This window comes from Rhinatrema bivittatum, chromosome 3 (genome assembly GCF_901001135.1).
Source record: "Rhinatrema bivittatum chromosome 3, aRhiBiv1.1, whole genome shotgun sequence".
Classification (NCBI taxonomy): domain Eukaryota; kingdom Metazoa; phylum Chordata; class Amphibia; order Gymnophiona; family Rhinatrematidae; genus Rhinatrema; species Rhinatrema bivittatum.
The window spans coordinates 318637963-318655441 of NC_042617.1; the positions used below are offsets into that span (position 1 = coordinate 318637963).

The following is a 17479-nucleotide window of genomic DNA, read 5'->3' on the forward strand; positions in this document are numbered from 1 at the left end:
TCAGGGGGAGCTCATTATTGCCCTCATAATGTCGAAATGTTAGTAGGAAAGCACATACGCCTACATTGGACACATCAGCACACACGGAATCAGCATAGATTTGGAGCATGCAAAGGACCATGTCATTTGTGAGAGGAAAGGCCGTGATGATTGGCAGAGCTGTTCACTAGTATCAAACCTTTACTAATGCTCCCATTTTACTCCAGCAGGGAAAGAGATGGCATTGTTTGCATTCTTACTCCCATGCCTGCAGATTTCCCTTTCTAACCGTTACATCTCTCCTTTGCTTAGAACGGGTCGGAGTTGTATGCAGAGATTGATGGTGCAAAGAAGGAGCTGCAAGAGAGCCAGGTGAACATGTCACAGTACGATGACGAACTGGTCCGGCGGGCTGCAGAGCATGCAAAGGAGCTGCAGAGACAGGTGGAGGAGCTGCAAAGGTAGGGCAGCTCAAATTCAGCCGAGATGCAAACACCTGCATGAACCTGAGATGCATGGATTCAAATCCCACCATGGCCGACCTAACCCATTATCCTTCTTGAGAAGATAAAATGATCAGAGTTGAGGGACATGGCTTGTAGGCGAGGCTTCTTCAGAAGGTGGGCAGCAAGGAGCTGATATTTGTATGAGCGAGCTTCTGGTAGATTCCAGTTCCTCAGGAAAGGGCCAGAACCTTCAGATCTTGAGCAATGAAAGGACTGCCTCCTAGATAATCATTTGGTTTTAATTTTAATCGGCTCCACGTCCCATGACATCTCCCTGGGACCCAGTTGAAGTCAAGGCCCTTGTCTCAGTCTTGCATTTACATTTTTTGATTGGGAAAGACAAAGTAACAATTTTAAGACAAGTTCAGTCTTAGATATATAGCTGTGTTTAAAAAAGGATTGGATAAGTTCTTGGAGGAGAAGTCCATTACCTGCTATTAAGTTCACTTAGAGAATAGCCACTGCCATTAGCAATGGTAACATGGAATAGACTTAGATTTTGGGTACTTGCCAGGTTCTTATGACCTGGATTGGCCACTATTGGAAACAGGATGCTGGGCTTGATGGACCCTTGGTCTGACCCAGTATGGCATTTTCTTATGTTCTTATGTTCTTAGATTAAAAATCTCTGAAGTAAAACATGAGTTAAAAATGTAACACCCCCCACCAGTACCAAGAGTTGCTGATTAGCGATAAGGAAGGTGCTAGGAGCCTTTCTGAGAGGAACAGTTCACCCTGGCACAGGATAAGAGGGGGACTCCATCTGGAATGTCTTAGCAGACAACTCGGATTTGGGCTCCTCGACCTGACCTTTTACTCTCAGCGATTTCTTCCTGCTCCTCTGGACTTCCAACTCAGAGTCAGGCCTGGCATCTCCCCAGGGTATTTAACATTCCCTCCCTCCTCACTTAGCCCAATCAGCGTAGCCACAGTCCTTGGCCTGTGGCCATGCACATCTTCCACATTTTGTACACAGATTGTTAGAAATAATGTCCCTTGAAAAAATTTGAAAAAATAGGCAAACGTGGCCTGGTGGCTCTTTCAGTGGTTTGGAGGTTTTTCCTGCTGGATAACCCATTATCCAGTTTGGTGTTGGTTGCTGGGGGAGGGGTGGGGGGAGATCCTTACAAACCACAGAAGATGTCTTTCCGCTAAGTGCGGTGCAGTGCTGCCACATTTCCAGGCTAGTGATCCTTGGCCAGCAGTGGACCAAATGCTGTGTGACTTTCTTGTGACCCATGGCACGGTTACGGCTCTGCGGAGCAGTGTTGTGGCGCGCTGAAGTGTACACAATACGAGGCTGGATTCATGTTTTCTTGTCCCCTGCAAACAGAATTCTGGAGAGCAAGGACACCAACGGACTGGTGATGAAGGCATTGAATGCCTCAAATGTGCACGAAAATATTGTAAAGTTTGTGGAGGAGGCGAATGAGACTTCGGGAGAAGCCCTGAGCACTGCGTACCGAGTCAGTGATGTGAGTACAGCACATGAGTGAGAGGGGTGCAGATACAACGCACGGACTGAGCCATTCCAAGCTTTGCCCCATGACATGCATGGACTCATACTCCCGATCTCTCTAAGAAAAGCAAGAGCAGAAACTAGGACTGCAGCAGCCTATTTGGGTGAAGCTGGGCACCTTGACATGCCTAATGGCATTATCTAGCACTGTCCTTGACCCATCAGGCCAGCTCTGCTTCAGGGTCCTTGTACGCTTATAATACCGGGGCGGAATCCCATAGGCTGACTGCTTTAGAAAACAGGAAAAGTCCATTGGTTCTAGCAATCATAGCTTCTCTTCCATACTCTGATACTTTGTGCCTGATTTCTCAGAGGTTTACACCCATTCTGGGACTATGGGCAAAGCATTTCAGAAACAGGGTCCTATGTGTGCCAAGTTTATAATTTTTTACAGTTTTGATGATTTATAAATGACCTCTGGGTCAGGTGCTTCCTGTCTGTTAATGACATTTTGGTAGGACCAGATGACTTCAGGTCTTTAAAGGAGGGCCAGACCAGTCCTGCTGTTACCCCCAGGCAGTCCCAATTTATTTAGGATAAACAAAAACTACAAATCTAGAGATGTGATGGGGCAGAACCAAGACTGGAGTCATCGGGTAACCTAGCCTGTTGGGTTAAGGACTCTCAGCTTTGCCTCAGGCCCTCAGCTGCTCTAGAGAACTCGTACCAATCTTGAAATAGCTCTCACCATGTAGCAGAGTAACCCAAAGAAAGCCCAGGATTCCAGGAATTGGCCTTCTGCTGTACCACAATAAAAGTACTTTATTTTGTATTGTGTTTCTGGCTAACAGAAGGAGAGAAGTTTCTGAGTACATTTTTTGTTACTATTACTAATATTTTTTACATGAACTTCTAGGCTGTAGAAGGAATCAACACACAAATCAGTTATCATCAAGAAAGGAGTGACCAGCTGTTGCAGGATGCCATATATTTGCAAAAGACCCTCAATGGCAGTGAGTGTCTGGGTATTGCTCAAGTCTAATAACTCTTTATGAGCTTTTCTTCCAGGATCCTGTCGAAACCCTTTGTAAATGCCGCTATGCTAGATAACCTTGACCACATCCTCTGGCAACAAATCCTATAGCTTGAGTGAGCATTGAGTGAAAAGGCTTTCTCCGGTTCCCATTCTCTCTTCCCAATGAAGCATCTCTGCTTGTGTTGTAGTGTCTCTGTGCCCTTACACTTACTAAACCTGACCTGCAGAAAGCCCAGGTAGAGCGTCTTCCTTGGCTCGTAGAGTTGAGGAAAGCAGTCAGCTCCGGGATTTTCTCCCCAAAGGGTGAGCAGATCGAAATTTTCCCCCCAGAGAAGAGAAACCGGATCCATGCAGATCCCTGCTGCGTGGTTCCTTTCCTCTCATTTATCAGGGAGAGATGGGGAGACAGTGAAGTGGGATCATGTGAGAAGGGGACCCTGGCATGTAGTGATGGCTGCTCTTATGCCTCCTGTCCTGTTCCCTTCCTTCCCTTATCCAGGTGAAGACTTAGGTGTCAATGAGACTCACCAGTGGCTCACCACAGTCCTCCTCAGAAAGAATTCTCTCCAGGATCAGCTGAAGAGCGCCATGAAGAAGCTGAGAATGATCGACCAAGGTAGGCAAGAACAGACGAAGGAAACCCATTTGTGTTCATGAGGATGCCTTAAGAGACAATAACTTTCATTACGGGTAACACGGGGATAGCTGAGGACAGCTGGCACGGCTTATGTCTCAGAGTAAATGAGCCTGCCTTCTATAGGCTTGTGTGGGGGTGGGGGATCCCAGTAGAGGGGGAGTGCTGGGGACAGTGATTCAGGGAGGGGGGGTGTGTGGAGGAAGGAACCCCAGTACTGAGATTTTCCTCTGAAGCATCAACCTGTATGGCTATGGGGGAATCTCAGAACAGAGACTTTCCTCTGAGGCATCACAGTAGTGGGGGCAGCCAGGAGAGTGATTTATCTCCGAGGTATCGCAATGGTGCGGGTAGGGAGGCCCCAGGATACAGCCTTACTTCCAAGGTATCACCGAAGTCGGTGCAGTCTCTGCTTCTCATCACCAGGCGCTCTGTTTTACAGTGTGCATAGTGTAACGCCACTGATGCTTCCTTTCCATTTACCCACTGGAAGCAATGCCAGTGTGTGAGACGACTGGACTGAGTGTGAGCTAACAGGTACCAGACGTCGCTGTACAAATACGCTGCTTGTGCTATCAGAAATGGGATAACACTCAGTGGCAATACAAGTAAGGCTTTGTCATTCTGGCCACTGCAAGAGACTGGAACACCAGATCTAGGTCCCTTGCTTTGTACAACAAATTCGCTATGACATGACATATCTATGACATCATTTACCTCCTAATACTTCCTGTCTGTTTCTGTGGCAGGTGGCACTGGCGGACGAATGGAGCAGGTCAAGCTGATGGCTGAGGAAGCCCTGAACACCACCACAATGATAACAGAGGTCACAGACCCAATGTCTCAGAACATAAACAGCTGGAAAGACAGTCTGAAGAGTCCAGAATACGACAAATCTGCTTATAATCGCGTGCTCAGCACAGCTGGAGATGCAGGTACAATACCCTATCACATAAGAACATAAGAAATTGCCATACTGGGGCAGACCAAGGGTCCATCAAGCCCAGCATCCTGTTTCCAACAGTGGCCAAAACCAGGCCACAAGAACCTGGCAATTACCCAAACACTAAGAAGATCCCATGCTACTGATGCAATTTATAGCAGTGGCTATTCCCTAAGTAAACTTGATTAATAGCTATTAATGGACTTCTCTTCCAAGAACTTATCGAAACCTTTTTTGAACCCAGCTACACTAACTGCACTAACCACATCCTCTGGCAACAAATTCCAGAGCTTTATTGTGCGTTGAGTGAAAAAGAATTTTCTCCGATTAGTCTTAAATGTGCTACTTGCTAACTTCATGTAATGCCCCCTAGTCCTTCTATTATTCGAAAGTGTAAATAACCGAGTCACATCTACTCGTTCAAGACCTCTCATGATCTTAAAGACCTCTATCATATCCCCCCTCAGCCATGAAGGGGAAATCACTATTTGAAAGTTAGAACATATCAGGTAGATTTTAAAAGCGTTGTTTGCGCAAAAACGGCTCCATACACGCGAATGGGGGTTGCGTGCTTGCAAAGTGAATTTTAAGAGAGCGGGAAGTACGTGCGTCAAGAATAAGGAGGAAGAGTGTTAGAGAAACAATCTGATACTCTATATATCTCCCACTGTAAGAGGGGCACTTACAAGTCAGGGTGAGTTTTCGGGGGAGGGTGATGGTGTTACATTGATTTGCCTAGGGCACAAGGGTCTGTAGACCCCCTCCCCCTGAAACCTGATACAGGCACACTGAGTCAGACCGAGGGTCCATCAAGCCTAGCATCCTCTGTCCAACAGTGGCCAATCCAATTCACAAGTACCTGGCAAGTACCCAAACATTAAATTAATAGATCCCAAACTACTCAACGCACAATTAAACTCTGGAATTTGTTGCCAGAGGATGTGGTTAGTGCAGTTAGTGTAGCTGTGTTTAAAAAAGGATTGGATAAGTTCTTGGAGAAGTCCATTACCTGCTATTAATTAAGGTGACTTAGGGAATAGCCACTGCTATTATTAGCAACAGTAGCATGGGATAGACTTAGTTTTTGGATACTTGCCAGGTTCTTATGGCCTGGATTGGCCACTGTTGGAAACAGGATGCTGGGCTTGATGGACCCTTGGTCTGACCCAGTATGGCGTGTTCTTATATTCTTATGTACTGTTCCTTATTGATTAACAGCAGTTTATGGACTTTTCCAAACCTTTCTTAAACCCAGTTACACTTAATTATGCGTTGAGTGAAAAAGAATTTTCTCCGATTTGTTTTAAATGAGTTACTTGCTAACTTCATGGAGTGCCCCCCTATTCTAAGGCAGTGATGGCGAACTCCAGTCCTTGAGTGACAGAAAGGGGCCAGGTTTTCAGGATATCCACAATAAATATGCATAAGCTGGATTTGCATACAATGGAGGCAGTGCAAGCAAACTTTTTTTTGAGTTTATCGGCGGCCATTTTCATAATTGGCAGACGGCCGGTTATGAAAACCGACGCCGAGTTTACCGGTGTCGATCTTCATAACTAGGCGATCTGCCGAGTTATTTTGTTTTATTTTTTTTACTTTAAAAAAGAAGTACAGAAAAGCAGTTTTTTTCTGCTTTTCTGTAATTCTTTTCAATGCACTCAGCTATTAACGCCTGCTCTGAGACGCACCTTTATCTTTTTGCCTTTGGAGTGAATGAGTAATAGCCTCATTCGCATGCATTTGCTTGTGATGAGCGCTAACTCATTCACTCCATGTGGGACGCGCGTTAAATAGGCGCTAATCCCCCTATTGCAATAGGGGGTGGATTAGCTCCTATTTAACCCGCGTCCAACAACTGGTTAAATAGGGTGCTCGGCTGAGCGCACTGTATTGCATCGGCCCGAAGGACTGGAGTTCGCCATCACCGGTCTAAGGGTTTCATTTAAAAATGTGTTACTTATTGAATGGGAAACTGAGCACAAAACCTAAGCCTCTTCTACATCAGTGTTCGGTGTGGATCATTTGAGAATCTTTTCCATGGGCTCTGCTGAGTTTTGCTGATGCATGGGGTGGTTGGTGAGGGTTCTGGGGTGGTAAATTATTCTAAATTACCTGACCCTGTTTCTTACCTCAATGCGTTGGTGATTTTGCATTGTTACACTGCTATTGATGGTTCAATAAAGCTTAAATTATTTTAAAAAGAATGCATGGTCACTAAGGGGTAAATTTTATTATGTGCAAGCGCGCATCCATGCATGCATGCTTCCCAGCGCCGGCGCACGCATGTTATAAAATCCGTGGGCCTCGCGCACATGTGCACCAGATTTTATAATCCGCACATGTATGTGCAGGCGGCGTGCACGGGGGGGGGACCTTTGCAATTTCCATGCGGCGACACATTCCGTTCTTCCCCCTACCTAACCTCCCTTCCCTCTCCTCCCACTAAACCCTATACCTTTTTCTTTTCTTTTTTTTTTGCTTCACAACTTATTTCAGCTTCTGAGCTGAGGTAAGTGGCGTGCGCCGGCAGCCGGGTCTTTAGGACAGCAATCAATGGCGCTGTCCCGCTCCGCCCCCCCCGGCTTGCCCCTTCGAAGTAGTCCGGCACTTGTCCGCGTGCCGGGCTTTACGCACATGGCCAGGCCCCTTCGAAAATTCGTGGGTAAAGCCCGAATTTTACGTGCACAGAGCTTTTAAAATCCGGGCGTTAACCTCTACCATTATATTCAATGGTGGGTGCTCATAGCCAGCTGTGAGTGTCGCTATAAGTGGGACCTCTAGCAGTGGATGCCAGAGAATTATATAGGGCGCTGCTGGCAGGGGAATCGACCTGAGCCACCCAAGGGCCAAAGCGCCGTCAGAGCCCTCTCCTTTTCCTGTTGGAGGGTGCTCGGAGGGGAGAAAGGCCCTGGAGACCGAAGACGTTTTTTCCTCTAAAGGGACTTTAGTCGGAGAGTATTCTGTGGGGCTTGTGACAGCGTTCCTACTTTCACAAGGAATATGTAGAGAGAATGAGCAAAGGAAAAAAAGGTTTTTCCCTGTTCGGCAGGAGAGATGCAGCCCTCACCTCTAGGCCAGGTCCACTACAACCATCTGCTCAAACAGTTTCCTTATTTCACCCCACTGAGAGACTGATGCTTAGGTCACAAACAGGCATCAGACGCTCTCTCGTTTTATGCCTCCCGAAAGGAAGAGAAGAAAAATCCCCAAGTTTTAGGCGACAAAATCTTGCAAATGAACGCTCAGAGCCTAGAAGTTGGCACAGTTCATAATTACAAAGTGGGAGAGAATCAGGAGATACGAGAGCAGCCCCGGCATCCCATTCTTCAGAGCTGCATGGCTGAAAGCAGGGCGCAACTGTGCCAGAGTCAGGGTCTGGAGTCACAGAGCACCCCCCCCCCCCCCTCCCATAACCAGCTCCTCCACAATGCAGCTGTGAGGCAGAGGCAGGAGCTGATAAGTATTTCATTCCCTGCTCCATGCCTCCTCGGCCTGTGAGTGCTAAGTCATGTTTGTCCTTTCTGCTTGCAGTGAGGAACCTGACGGAGGTCGTCCCTCGGCTCCTGAGTAAGCTGCACACCGTTGAGATGAAGCAGCCAGCAGCCAACGTTTCCGCCAGCATCCAACGAATCCGAGAAATGATTGCGCAGACGAGAAGCGTGGCGAGCAAGGTAAATCCTGCCACCCCTGGACAACTGACGCCTGTATCCGTGGACTGGCGCTGCTGATCAGCACCAGCCAAAGATCACAATATTAAAGTTGTTGACCAATCAAGTACAGCGGAATATAAAAAAATTAAATTTAAATAAATGAATGAGCACTGGGGCAGAATTTTCCAGAATGCTTTGAAGGGGGATTTGAAAATCAGAACTGAATATAAGAAATGCCGGGTCAGACCAAGGTCTATCAATCCCAGCATCCTGTCTTGCACAGCGACTAGTTTGGGTCACAAGTACTTGGCAAATCCCTAAGAGTTGATCTATTTCTTGTAGCTCGTTTAATTTTCCCAAGTCTAAATAGCTCTCTATAAACCTTTCCTCCAGCATCTTGTCCAAGCCTCTAAAAATCATGCTATGCAAGTCACCTTATCACATCCTTCATCTACAGAATCACCTCTGCTTTATAAGCCAGAGCCGAGGGGCCACCCTTTAGATCAAATAGGTTAAGGAACTAGATTTAACTGCCTCAAAACACATACATACATGAGCACACATACAGATATCTACACAAACTCTCTCTCTCACACACACACACATTAATGTATAAATATACTTTCACACGCACACACACATGCAAATATCTATATACACATACACACTAATAGAGTCATACACTCGCACATGCATGAACACACAAATATCTACACACACACACATATACACACTAATATATATATACACTGTCACACGCATGAACACACACAAATATCTACTCACATACTAATATAAATTTTTCTAGAGTGTAGCCAGATGGACTCAGGACTAATGGGTTATGATCCCCTGCTAACAGATGGAACGGAGTCAGATTTCAAAGCTAACATCCCCCTAGATACACCCTTGCAGTGACCTCAACCCTTCAGTATTTCTCCATCTCCAGCAAATGGTGGACGTGCCTCTCCCTGTGGGGATTGCTGTACTTTTTGGGAGGAGAAATTCTACATTTAAACTGGAGAAAAAAATTGAGCCCGCTCTCTGCAGTGATACCTAAAGGTCCCTCTCCCAGTTGAGAATTCTTGAGGCAATTTCTGAGATCTTTTAGTGGTGTGCCTTGGTCCAGTAGCCAGTTCCCAGCATGGACTTTGCTGCTTAAGCAGCTGAAAGGCGGCAAGTGCAGGAAGCCGAGCATGGCAGTGATGGCCAAAGCCCTCTCTCCCCACAGCCAGAGACCGTCTCTGAACCAAAGAAGAATCCCATTCTGATTTCCCTACAGAAACCTCTTGCTACGTTCCAGTACTTGGAAGCCATCCAAGAGTTGATTGACCTGCGATGGGATGCCCCAGAAAATGTTTTAAAGGAGGACGAGCATTAGAAGCTCTATATCCACTGGATCCGGTAGTGAGAGAGCATTTGCGTTTCTCTAAAGTGGATGCACTGTTCTGTGCCAACTCTAAAACAACTATCCCAGTGGAAGGAGGAGAGGCCTTAAAGAATGTGCACGATAGACAAATGGAGTCCATCCTTAAACAGGCCTTTCAGATTGCTTCTTGTTATGCCCTGGTAGCTCATTCATGCCTACTCGTCTCTCAGGAGGTGGATGACTCAGGGGTGAATTCCAGAGCAGTTGTGGAACCCGCCACCGCCTTTTTAGCTGATGCAGACTCGGATCTAGTCCGTACTTTGGCCATAGGAATGGCCTCAGTGGTGGCGGCCAGAAGACAGCTATAGCTGCAGAATTGGTCAACAGATGCAACCTCCAAAGCAAATCTTACAAAGTTGCCCTTTAAAGGATCCCTCTTTTCGGAAGTGAATTGGAAAAGCTGGAGAGTAAATGGAGCGAATCTGCATTCCCTGGCTACCAGAAGATAAGAGAAAGCAGTTACAGCACCCCTTGCCTATGAGGGGTCAATCCAGCGGCTCCCAATGCTTTCGCCCCTACAGAAACTCGACATTTCAGAGGTCTCGGCCCTTTGCGAGGTCTCAGTCATATCGTAGTCGACAGCCCAAGAAAGGGGCAGGTTTGGATTCAGCTTCGTCCCAAACCCCCCAATGAAATTTTGCTGACCCACCCTTGGAATGAGGAGATAGGGGGCTGACTGTCCCAATTCTACCAGAGTGAGTCGAGATCACTTCAGACAAATGGGTACTGGAGATAATACAAGAAAGATGTGCACTGGAATTTCACAGCACTCTTCGGGCCATATCCTTGATGTCTCCTTGCCAGTCCCAGCACAAGAAGCAGGCAGTGGAGACTACTTTCTTAAGGCTCCTCAGGATGAGGGCTATAATCCCAGTACCTGCGCCCAAGGAAAATACGAGGCGTTATTCCATCTATTTCATCATACCCAAGAAGGAAGGATCCTTTTGTCCCATCCTGGACCTTAAGAGCGTCAACCAACATCTACGAGTGAATCATTTCCGCATGGAAATCCTACGCTCTGTGATAATGGCCATAAAATGGGGAGAGTTCTTAATCTCCCTGAACCTATCTGAGGCCTACCTACATTTTCCAATCCGTCAGGAACACCAATGTTTCCTGCCCTTTGAGGTACTGGTTCACCATTATCAGTTCCGGGCACTACCCTTTGGCCTAGCCACCACCCTCAGAACATTTTCCAAGATTATGGTGGTCATAGCAGCAGCACTGAGAAAAGAGGGAATCCTGGTGCACCCATAATTGGATGACTAATTGATCCGAGCCAAGTCCATGGAAGACAGTCTCCGGGTGACCAACAGGTGACCTCCTTGCTTCAGGAACTCGTTTGGGTTTTAAACCTGGACAAAAGCAGTCTCAAGCCCTCCCAGTCCTTGGAATATCTTGGATTCTGGTTCGACACCAAGCAGGGCAAGGTCTTCCTTCTGACCATGTGGATAAGGAAGTTGATGTCCCAAGTGCATCAGTTGATGAGCATGATTTGCCCGACGGAGTTGAGCCAACTCCAAGTTCTCAGTTTGATGGTGGCAACCCTGGAGGTAGTGCGATTGGCGAAGGCACACATTTGACCACTTCAACACTTACTACAGTCACACTGGAACCCACAGTCTCAAGACTATTTGATTCATCTCCACTTACTAATAGGAGTATGCTCTTGGCTCCAGTAGTGGCTGAGGAAGCTAATCTGAGCAGGGGTGTACCCCCGTCCTCTCTGAACTGGCTGGTCCTCACAACAGACATGAGCCTCCGGGGCTGGGGAGCTCACTTTCAGGAACTGACGGCCCAGGGACATTGGACCAAGGAAGAGGCCCTCTGGAACATCAACTGCTTGTTTACAATTCAGCCACAGACTCCAGGCTCAATCGGTCCGTGTAATGTTGGACAATGCAATGATGGTAACCTACATCAACTGCCAGTTTGGAACCAAGAGCCAGGAAGTGTCACAGGAGATAGATCTCCTTATGGAATGGGCGTAAATAAATCTACAGATGATTTCAGCCTCCCACATCACAGGAAAAGACAACGTCAGAGCAGACTGTTTAAGCAGGGAGAGTCTGGATCCAGGAGAGTGGGCGATGTCAGCCAAAGCCTTTCAGCTGATAGTAAATCACTGGGGTCTCCCATCCATCAACCTGCTGTTCACATCTCACAATGCAAAGGTTCCCTAATTCATCAGTCACAGAAGAGCTTAGTGGTCCTTGGGGATCGATTCTCTCATTCAGACCTGGCCAGAAGAGGAGTTGCTATACACCTTCCCTCCATGGCGCGTGCTGGGCAGGATCATTTGCAGAATCGACCACCACAGGGGATTAGACCTACTATTAGATCCAGATTGGCCCAGGTGTCCGTGGTATGTGGACAAGCGTAGACTCCTGGTGGAGACCCCCCTGTGCCTCCCACCATACAGGGACCTGCTACAACAGAGACTGGTCCTTCATGAGGATCCAACTCAATTCTATCTTATGGTCTGGCCCTTGAGAGGGCTCGCCTGATGAAGCGAGGATATTCTGCGGCAGTAATTGCCAATTCACTCCGAGCACGGAGGTTCTCTGCATCCCTAGCTTATGTGAGGGTCTGGAGAGTATTTGAGGCCTGGTGTGAGGAACGTAGTGCCCCCCTCAGGCAGTCAAAATCCCACTAATTCTGGATTTTTTGTAGGATGTCTTAAATAGAAGTTTGGCCCTTATCGCTTGAAGGTCCAGGTAGCGGCTCTCTCCTGTTTCAGGGGCAAGGTGAACGGAACCCACCTGTCAGCTCATCTGGACATGGCCTGTTTTCTGAAAGGGGTGAAGCACCTTCAGCCACCCCTACAGTGGACGGTTCCCTTGTTGAAGCTTAAACTAGTATTAGAATTTTTGGCAGGGCTCTACTTTTGGCCACTACACAGTCTTTCCTTGTGTTTATTAATCTTGAAAATGATGTTCTTGGTGGCTAGATGTTTGGCACATTGCATCTCTGAACTACAGGCATTGTCATGTCAGGAACCGTTCCTCCAGACGACTCCAGGAGCATTACAGCTTTGTATGTTCCATCCTACTTACCAAATTTAGTCTCGGAGTTTCATTTGAATCAGTTCATTTCATTGCCATCCCTAGATAAGCACAAGAATACAGAAGAATACCGCCTCCTCTGTCATTTGAATGTCAGTAAACTTTGGTGCAGTATCTGGAAGTTTCAGGACCGATCCGAAATACAAACCGCCTGTTTGTCCTTCACAGTGAAAAGAAGCAGGGTGAACCAGCTTTGCGAGCTAGAATAGCTCGCTGGATTAAGGAGTTGGTCATGGGAGCCTATGTGGAGACAGGAAAGCCATTACCATCTCAGATTAAAGCTCATTCCACTAGGGCTGAGGCGGACTCATGGGCAGAAGCTAGACTGCTGTGTCCCATCAATATCTGCCAAGCCTCAACGTGGTTGTTACCCGTCAGCGGCGCAGGTCCGGACCCCCTCTCAGTAGCGTGGCATGGCAGCCTCTGTTGGCGGCAGCACGGGCCAACTTTTAGTGCATCCAGGCTCCACCCTCTCTATGACGCGTTGACAGCAGGACCAGAAGTTCCCGCATTTGTGCGGGAACTTTGGCCATTTAAACCCCTGAGCCCAGCACAGCATTGCCTTAGCTACAGGCTTGCTTGTGCTGGTGCTCCCCCTGCATTCTGGTTTCCTTTGCCTGTTGTGACCTCGGCCTGATTTGGATCTTCCCTGTCTGCTGTCTGTATCGACCCCGGATCGGACCTTGGACCTTGTTTGCCCGCTGCCTGCATCAACTCCGGACTGGATTTTGGACCTTGTTTGCCCCCTGACTGCATTGACCCCTGGAGATGAGTATCCAGTTTCAGTGATAGTTACAAGCAGATCATCTCAGGAAGGGGTTTTCCTTGGAGACAGCGGACTGGTTAGTGCTCTTGACAGATGCGAGTCTTCTGGGTTGGGGGGACTCACTATCAAGTTGGTAGTGCAAGGTCATTGGAATGCCAAGGAGTGGCAGTGGACCATCAATGGGTTGGAAGCGCATGCATTTCATCTGGCATGCTTGCAGTTTGCTGAGTGGCTGGAAGCTTGTGCGGTAAGGATAATTTCAGACAATGCCACAACAGTGGCCTACATCAATCATCAAGGTGGAACCAGAAGCCAACAGGTGTCAGTGGAGGTAGATGCACTGAGGGTGTGAGCAACATCTTGAGGACATAGCCTTCCATATTACCAGGAAGGACAATGTACAAACTGACTTCCTCAGCAGACATGTCTTGAACCCAGGAGAGTGGGAGTTGGCAGACAAGGCCTTTCAACTCATAGTGATGCATAGGGGCCAGCCGTACCTGGATTTGATGGTGAGCTCCAACAACACAAAGGTACCACGGTTCTTTAGTCACAGAAGAGATCCAAGAGCGCTGGGAATCAATGCTGTCATTCAGGTTTGGCTGTGGAGCGGGGTGTTATATGCCTTCCTACCATAGCCAATGATAGGCAGGATCATTCAGAAAATTGCAAGTCAGACAGAAACCATACTTCTGGTAGCTCTGGATTAGCCTTGGAGGCTGTGGTATGCCAGTCTTCATAGGCTTCTGGTGGATAGTCCTCTCATTCAGGAGGGATCTGTTGCATCAGGGGCCCATGCTGCTCGACGATCTGGATCAGTTTTGTTTTCCAGTTTGGCCTTTGAGAGGGCTCAGTTGCTGAAGCATGGTTATTCTTCTGCAGTGACTTCCACTTTGCTCCAGGCCAGGAATTTTTCTACATTTCTACTTTATGTTAAGGTTTGGAGAATGTTTGAGAGCTGGTGTGAGGGGCGAGGTTCTCACCCTCTTAAAGTTGAAATTCCACTGATACTGGAATTTTTGAAGGAAGGTTTGGTTAAAGGCTTGGCCTTAAATACTCTGAAGATGCAGGTAGCAGCACTTGCTTGCTATAGGGGGCAAGTCAATGGTGGACCCTTGTCTTCCCTTCCAGATATGTCAGGTTTTTGAAGGGAGTTAGGCATTTACATCCTCCCTTGAGGCTACCGGTACCTCTTTGGAACCTTAATTTGATCTTTCATTTTTTGGTGGATCCTACACTCCGGCCACTGTGTGGTCTCTCTTTGCAGCTGCTCACCTTGAAAATAATTTTTCTGGTAGCAATCTGTTCAGCATGACAGATATCTGAGCTGTAAGCTCTTTCTTGCTGTGAGCCATTTCTTCAAATTACTTTGGAGGCACTACAACTTAGAATGGTGCCGTCCTTTTTGCCAAAAGTAGTTTCGGAGTTTCATTTCTCTCAGTCTGTTTCTCTGCCCACGCTGGACAGGGATGAACGTGATTATCATCTGTTGCATGCCTTAGATATCAAGCAGCATCTGCTGTGATACTTGAAGATTACTCGCTCTTTCAGAAAGTCTGATTGACAGTTTGTACTCCATGGTGGAGGTAAACAAGGAGAACCGATGACGCAGGTGACTATAGCCCGTAGCATGAAAGAAGTCATTACAGCTGCTTATGTAGATGTTGATGTCCCATTGCCTAGACAGTTAGGGTACATTCCACTGGAGCTCAGGCAGTATCACGGGTGGAGCTTTGGTTGTTGTCTCCCATTGAGATTTGCCGATCAGTGACATGGTCCTCCTTACACACTTTCTCCAAGCATTACCACATGGACGTTAGGGCTCAGAAGGATGCAGCTATCATGCATGCAGTGTTGACGGGACTGCCGGTAGCCTCCCACCCTTTTCGGGAGTAGCTTAGTAGATCCCACTGGTGTGGATTGGCTTGCCTGAGTGCAGAGGAAGGAGAAATTACTGCTTACCTGATAATTTCCTTTCCTGTAAGGAAGGCAGGCCAATCCATAACCCACCCTAGGCTGCCTATTTGCTTTTAGTTCATCCTTTATAAGTGGATGATGAAGAGTGTTATTTCAGTTAATTTGTTTAAAGGACTGGAAAGTGACATAACTAGCCCCTAAGATTAGTTGATGTTAACTTTTTTGCTGAGCTCAGTGTTTCCCAGTTGGTTGGAAGCATGAGTGGTCGACTGTTAAGTCATGTTCAAGTATAATCAGTTTGTCCAAAGTTTGGCTTTTTTAGAGAATATTGGCGGGCTGATGTCGGGGCAGGGCTATATATCAGTGACATCAGCGAGTCAGTTTTACTCCGTCTCAATCTGCATAACCCACTGGTGTGGATTGGCATCACTTCCTTAGTAATTTCTCCATCAAGTTGTCTCACAGTGAGGATGTATTTATGACTCTGTTTCTTACCAACCTAGAATGACAAATGGGATATAAGTTTTGATAAATAAATAAATATAGACTGAACTCCAAAATTGGTTTTCAGACATGGCTACATGCTTGTTAAGTCTGACAGTTGAAATGTGTGCTGAGATACTGTTTGTATAGAAGCTAACTTATAAACATGGCACCTTTCCATTTCCAGGTTCAAGTCTCAATGACGTTTGAAGGTCAGTCAGCTGTTGAAGTGAATCCCAAGATTGACCTTTCTGAGCTGAAGGCTTTCTCATCTATGAGCCTGTTCATGAAGCTGCCTCCAAAGGATCCTGGGCAGGGGAAGGATCGCTTTATCATGTACCTGGGCAGCAGGAAAGTGAGTGACTCCTGACAGGGTCTGATATTAAATGAAGATCTGATAGGGAGAGGGGTAGCAATCCCCCCCCCCCCACACACACACACACACACACACATTGCACCCTCCAGATCAGTGACAGGTGGGAGAAGGTAAAGCCCAGCATTAACATAGAAAAACTGTGCAAAGTGAGGGAGAAAGTCTTGGATGAGCACAGAGAATCTTTAGCTGTGTGGGAGGGAGGGATAAAGCCTGGGATAAGCACAGATTATCCTTAGTTGTGGGGGAGTGAGGGGTAAAGCCTGGGATAAGCTCAGAGGATCCTTAGCTGTGGGGGAGTGAGGGGTAAAGCCTGGGATAAGCACAGAGGATCCTTAGTTGTGGGGGAGTGAGGGGTAAAGCCTGGGATAAGCACAGAGGATCCTTAGCTGTGAGGGAGTGAGGGATAAAGCCTGGGATAAGCACAGAGGATTCTTAACTGTGAGGGGAGTGAGGGGTAAAGCCTGGGATAAGCACAGAGGATTCTTAGCTGTGGGGGGGTGGGGGTGAGAGGTAATACCTGGGATAAGCATAGGATCATTAGCTCTGGGAATAAGGGATCTTCTGGGGCCTGTTGCATTGTACCAGGAAGTAAATCTGGCAGACTGGTGAGTTTTGTGCTCTTTATCTGCTGTTATAGTCTATTTTTCTGTCTCAAATTAACCCTTTCCCATGTATCTCTTAGTTGTCTTACCTGCTCTGCATGATTTTACTTTTCTCTTACTCTTTCAGGCTGGAGGAGATTATATGGGGTTGGCCATCAAGGCTGATAATCTGGTTTATGTCTATAATCTTGGGAGCGAGCATGTGGAGATCCCACTGGATTCTAAGCCTGTCAGCTCATGGCCTGCGTACTTCAGCCTTGTGAAGATTGAGAGGTGAGGACTTCTGTATCCAGAGTCATGAGGGGCCCTAGGGCAGAATCATGGCAGCCACTGGGGAAGAACTGCCTGTTTGTAATGATGAAAAAGAGTTCCTGTTCATACCCCAGATTAATCCAGACAGGTGGGATTTGCATCCCTACCCGCAGATGGAGTCAGATAATACATTTTTTCAGGCACAGCTACATAACTGACAGTGCTACCTGCAGTCCCTCAGTATTTCTATGTCTCCAGCAGATGGTAGAGGTGCAAACTGTTGAAATTGTGGACCCTTGGGCCGAGCTGAGGTTAGCACTACCCACGGGGAGGAGCCCTGCAGGTCCTCACTGTCAGTAGGCTTTGCTGGTAACTGCAAAGGCCC

At 47.3% G+C, this 17479-nt stretch overlaps 1 protein-coding gene across 3 annotated transcripts in view; it reads left to right on the forward strand.

The window, feature by feature from the left end:
• Positions 1 to 17479, forward strand: part of LAMA4 (laminin subunit alpha 4) — a 222748-nt gene that overhangs the window by 126731 nt on the left and 78538 nt on the right. For all 3 annotated transcript variants that reach the window (XM_029595241.1, XM_029595243.1, XM_029595242.1), the window contains exons 15-22: positions 292 to 440; positions 1819 to 1960; positions 2861 to 2957; positions 3480 to 3596; positions 4364 to 4549; positions 8089 to 8228; positions 16052 to 16219; positions 16970 to 17115. In XM_029595241.1, coding sequence (XP_029451101.1) covers positions 292 to 440; positions 1819 to 1960; positions 2861 to 2957; positions 3480 to 3596; positions 4364 to 4549; positions 8089 to 8228; positions 16052 to 16219; positions 16970 to 17115 — 1145 coding nt within the window. The remainder of the gene's footprint in view (positions 1 to 291; positions 441 to 1818; positions 1961 to 2860; positions 2958 to 3479; positions 3597 to 4363; positions 4550 to 8088; positions 8229 to 16051; positions 16220 to 16969; positions 17116 to 17479) is intronic.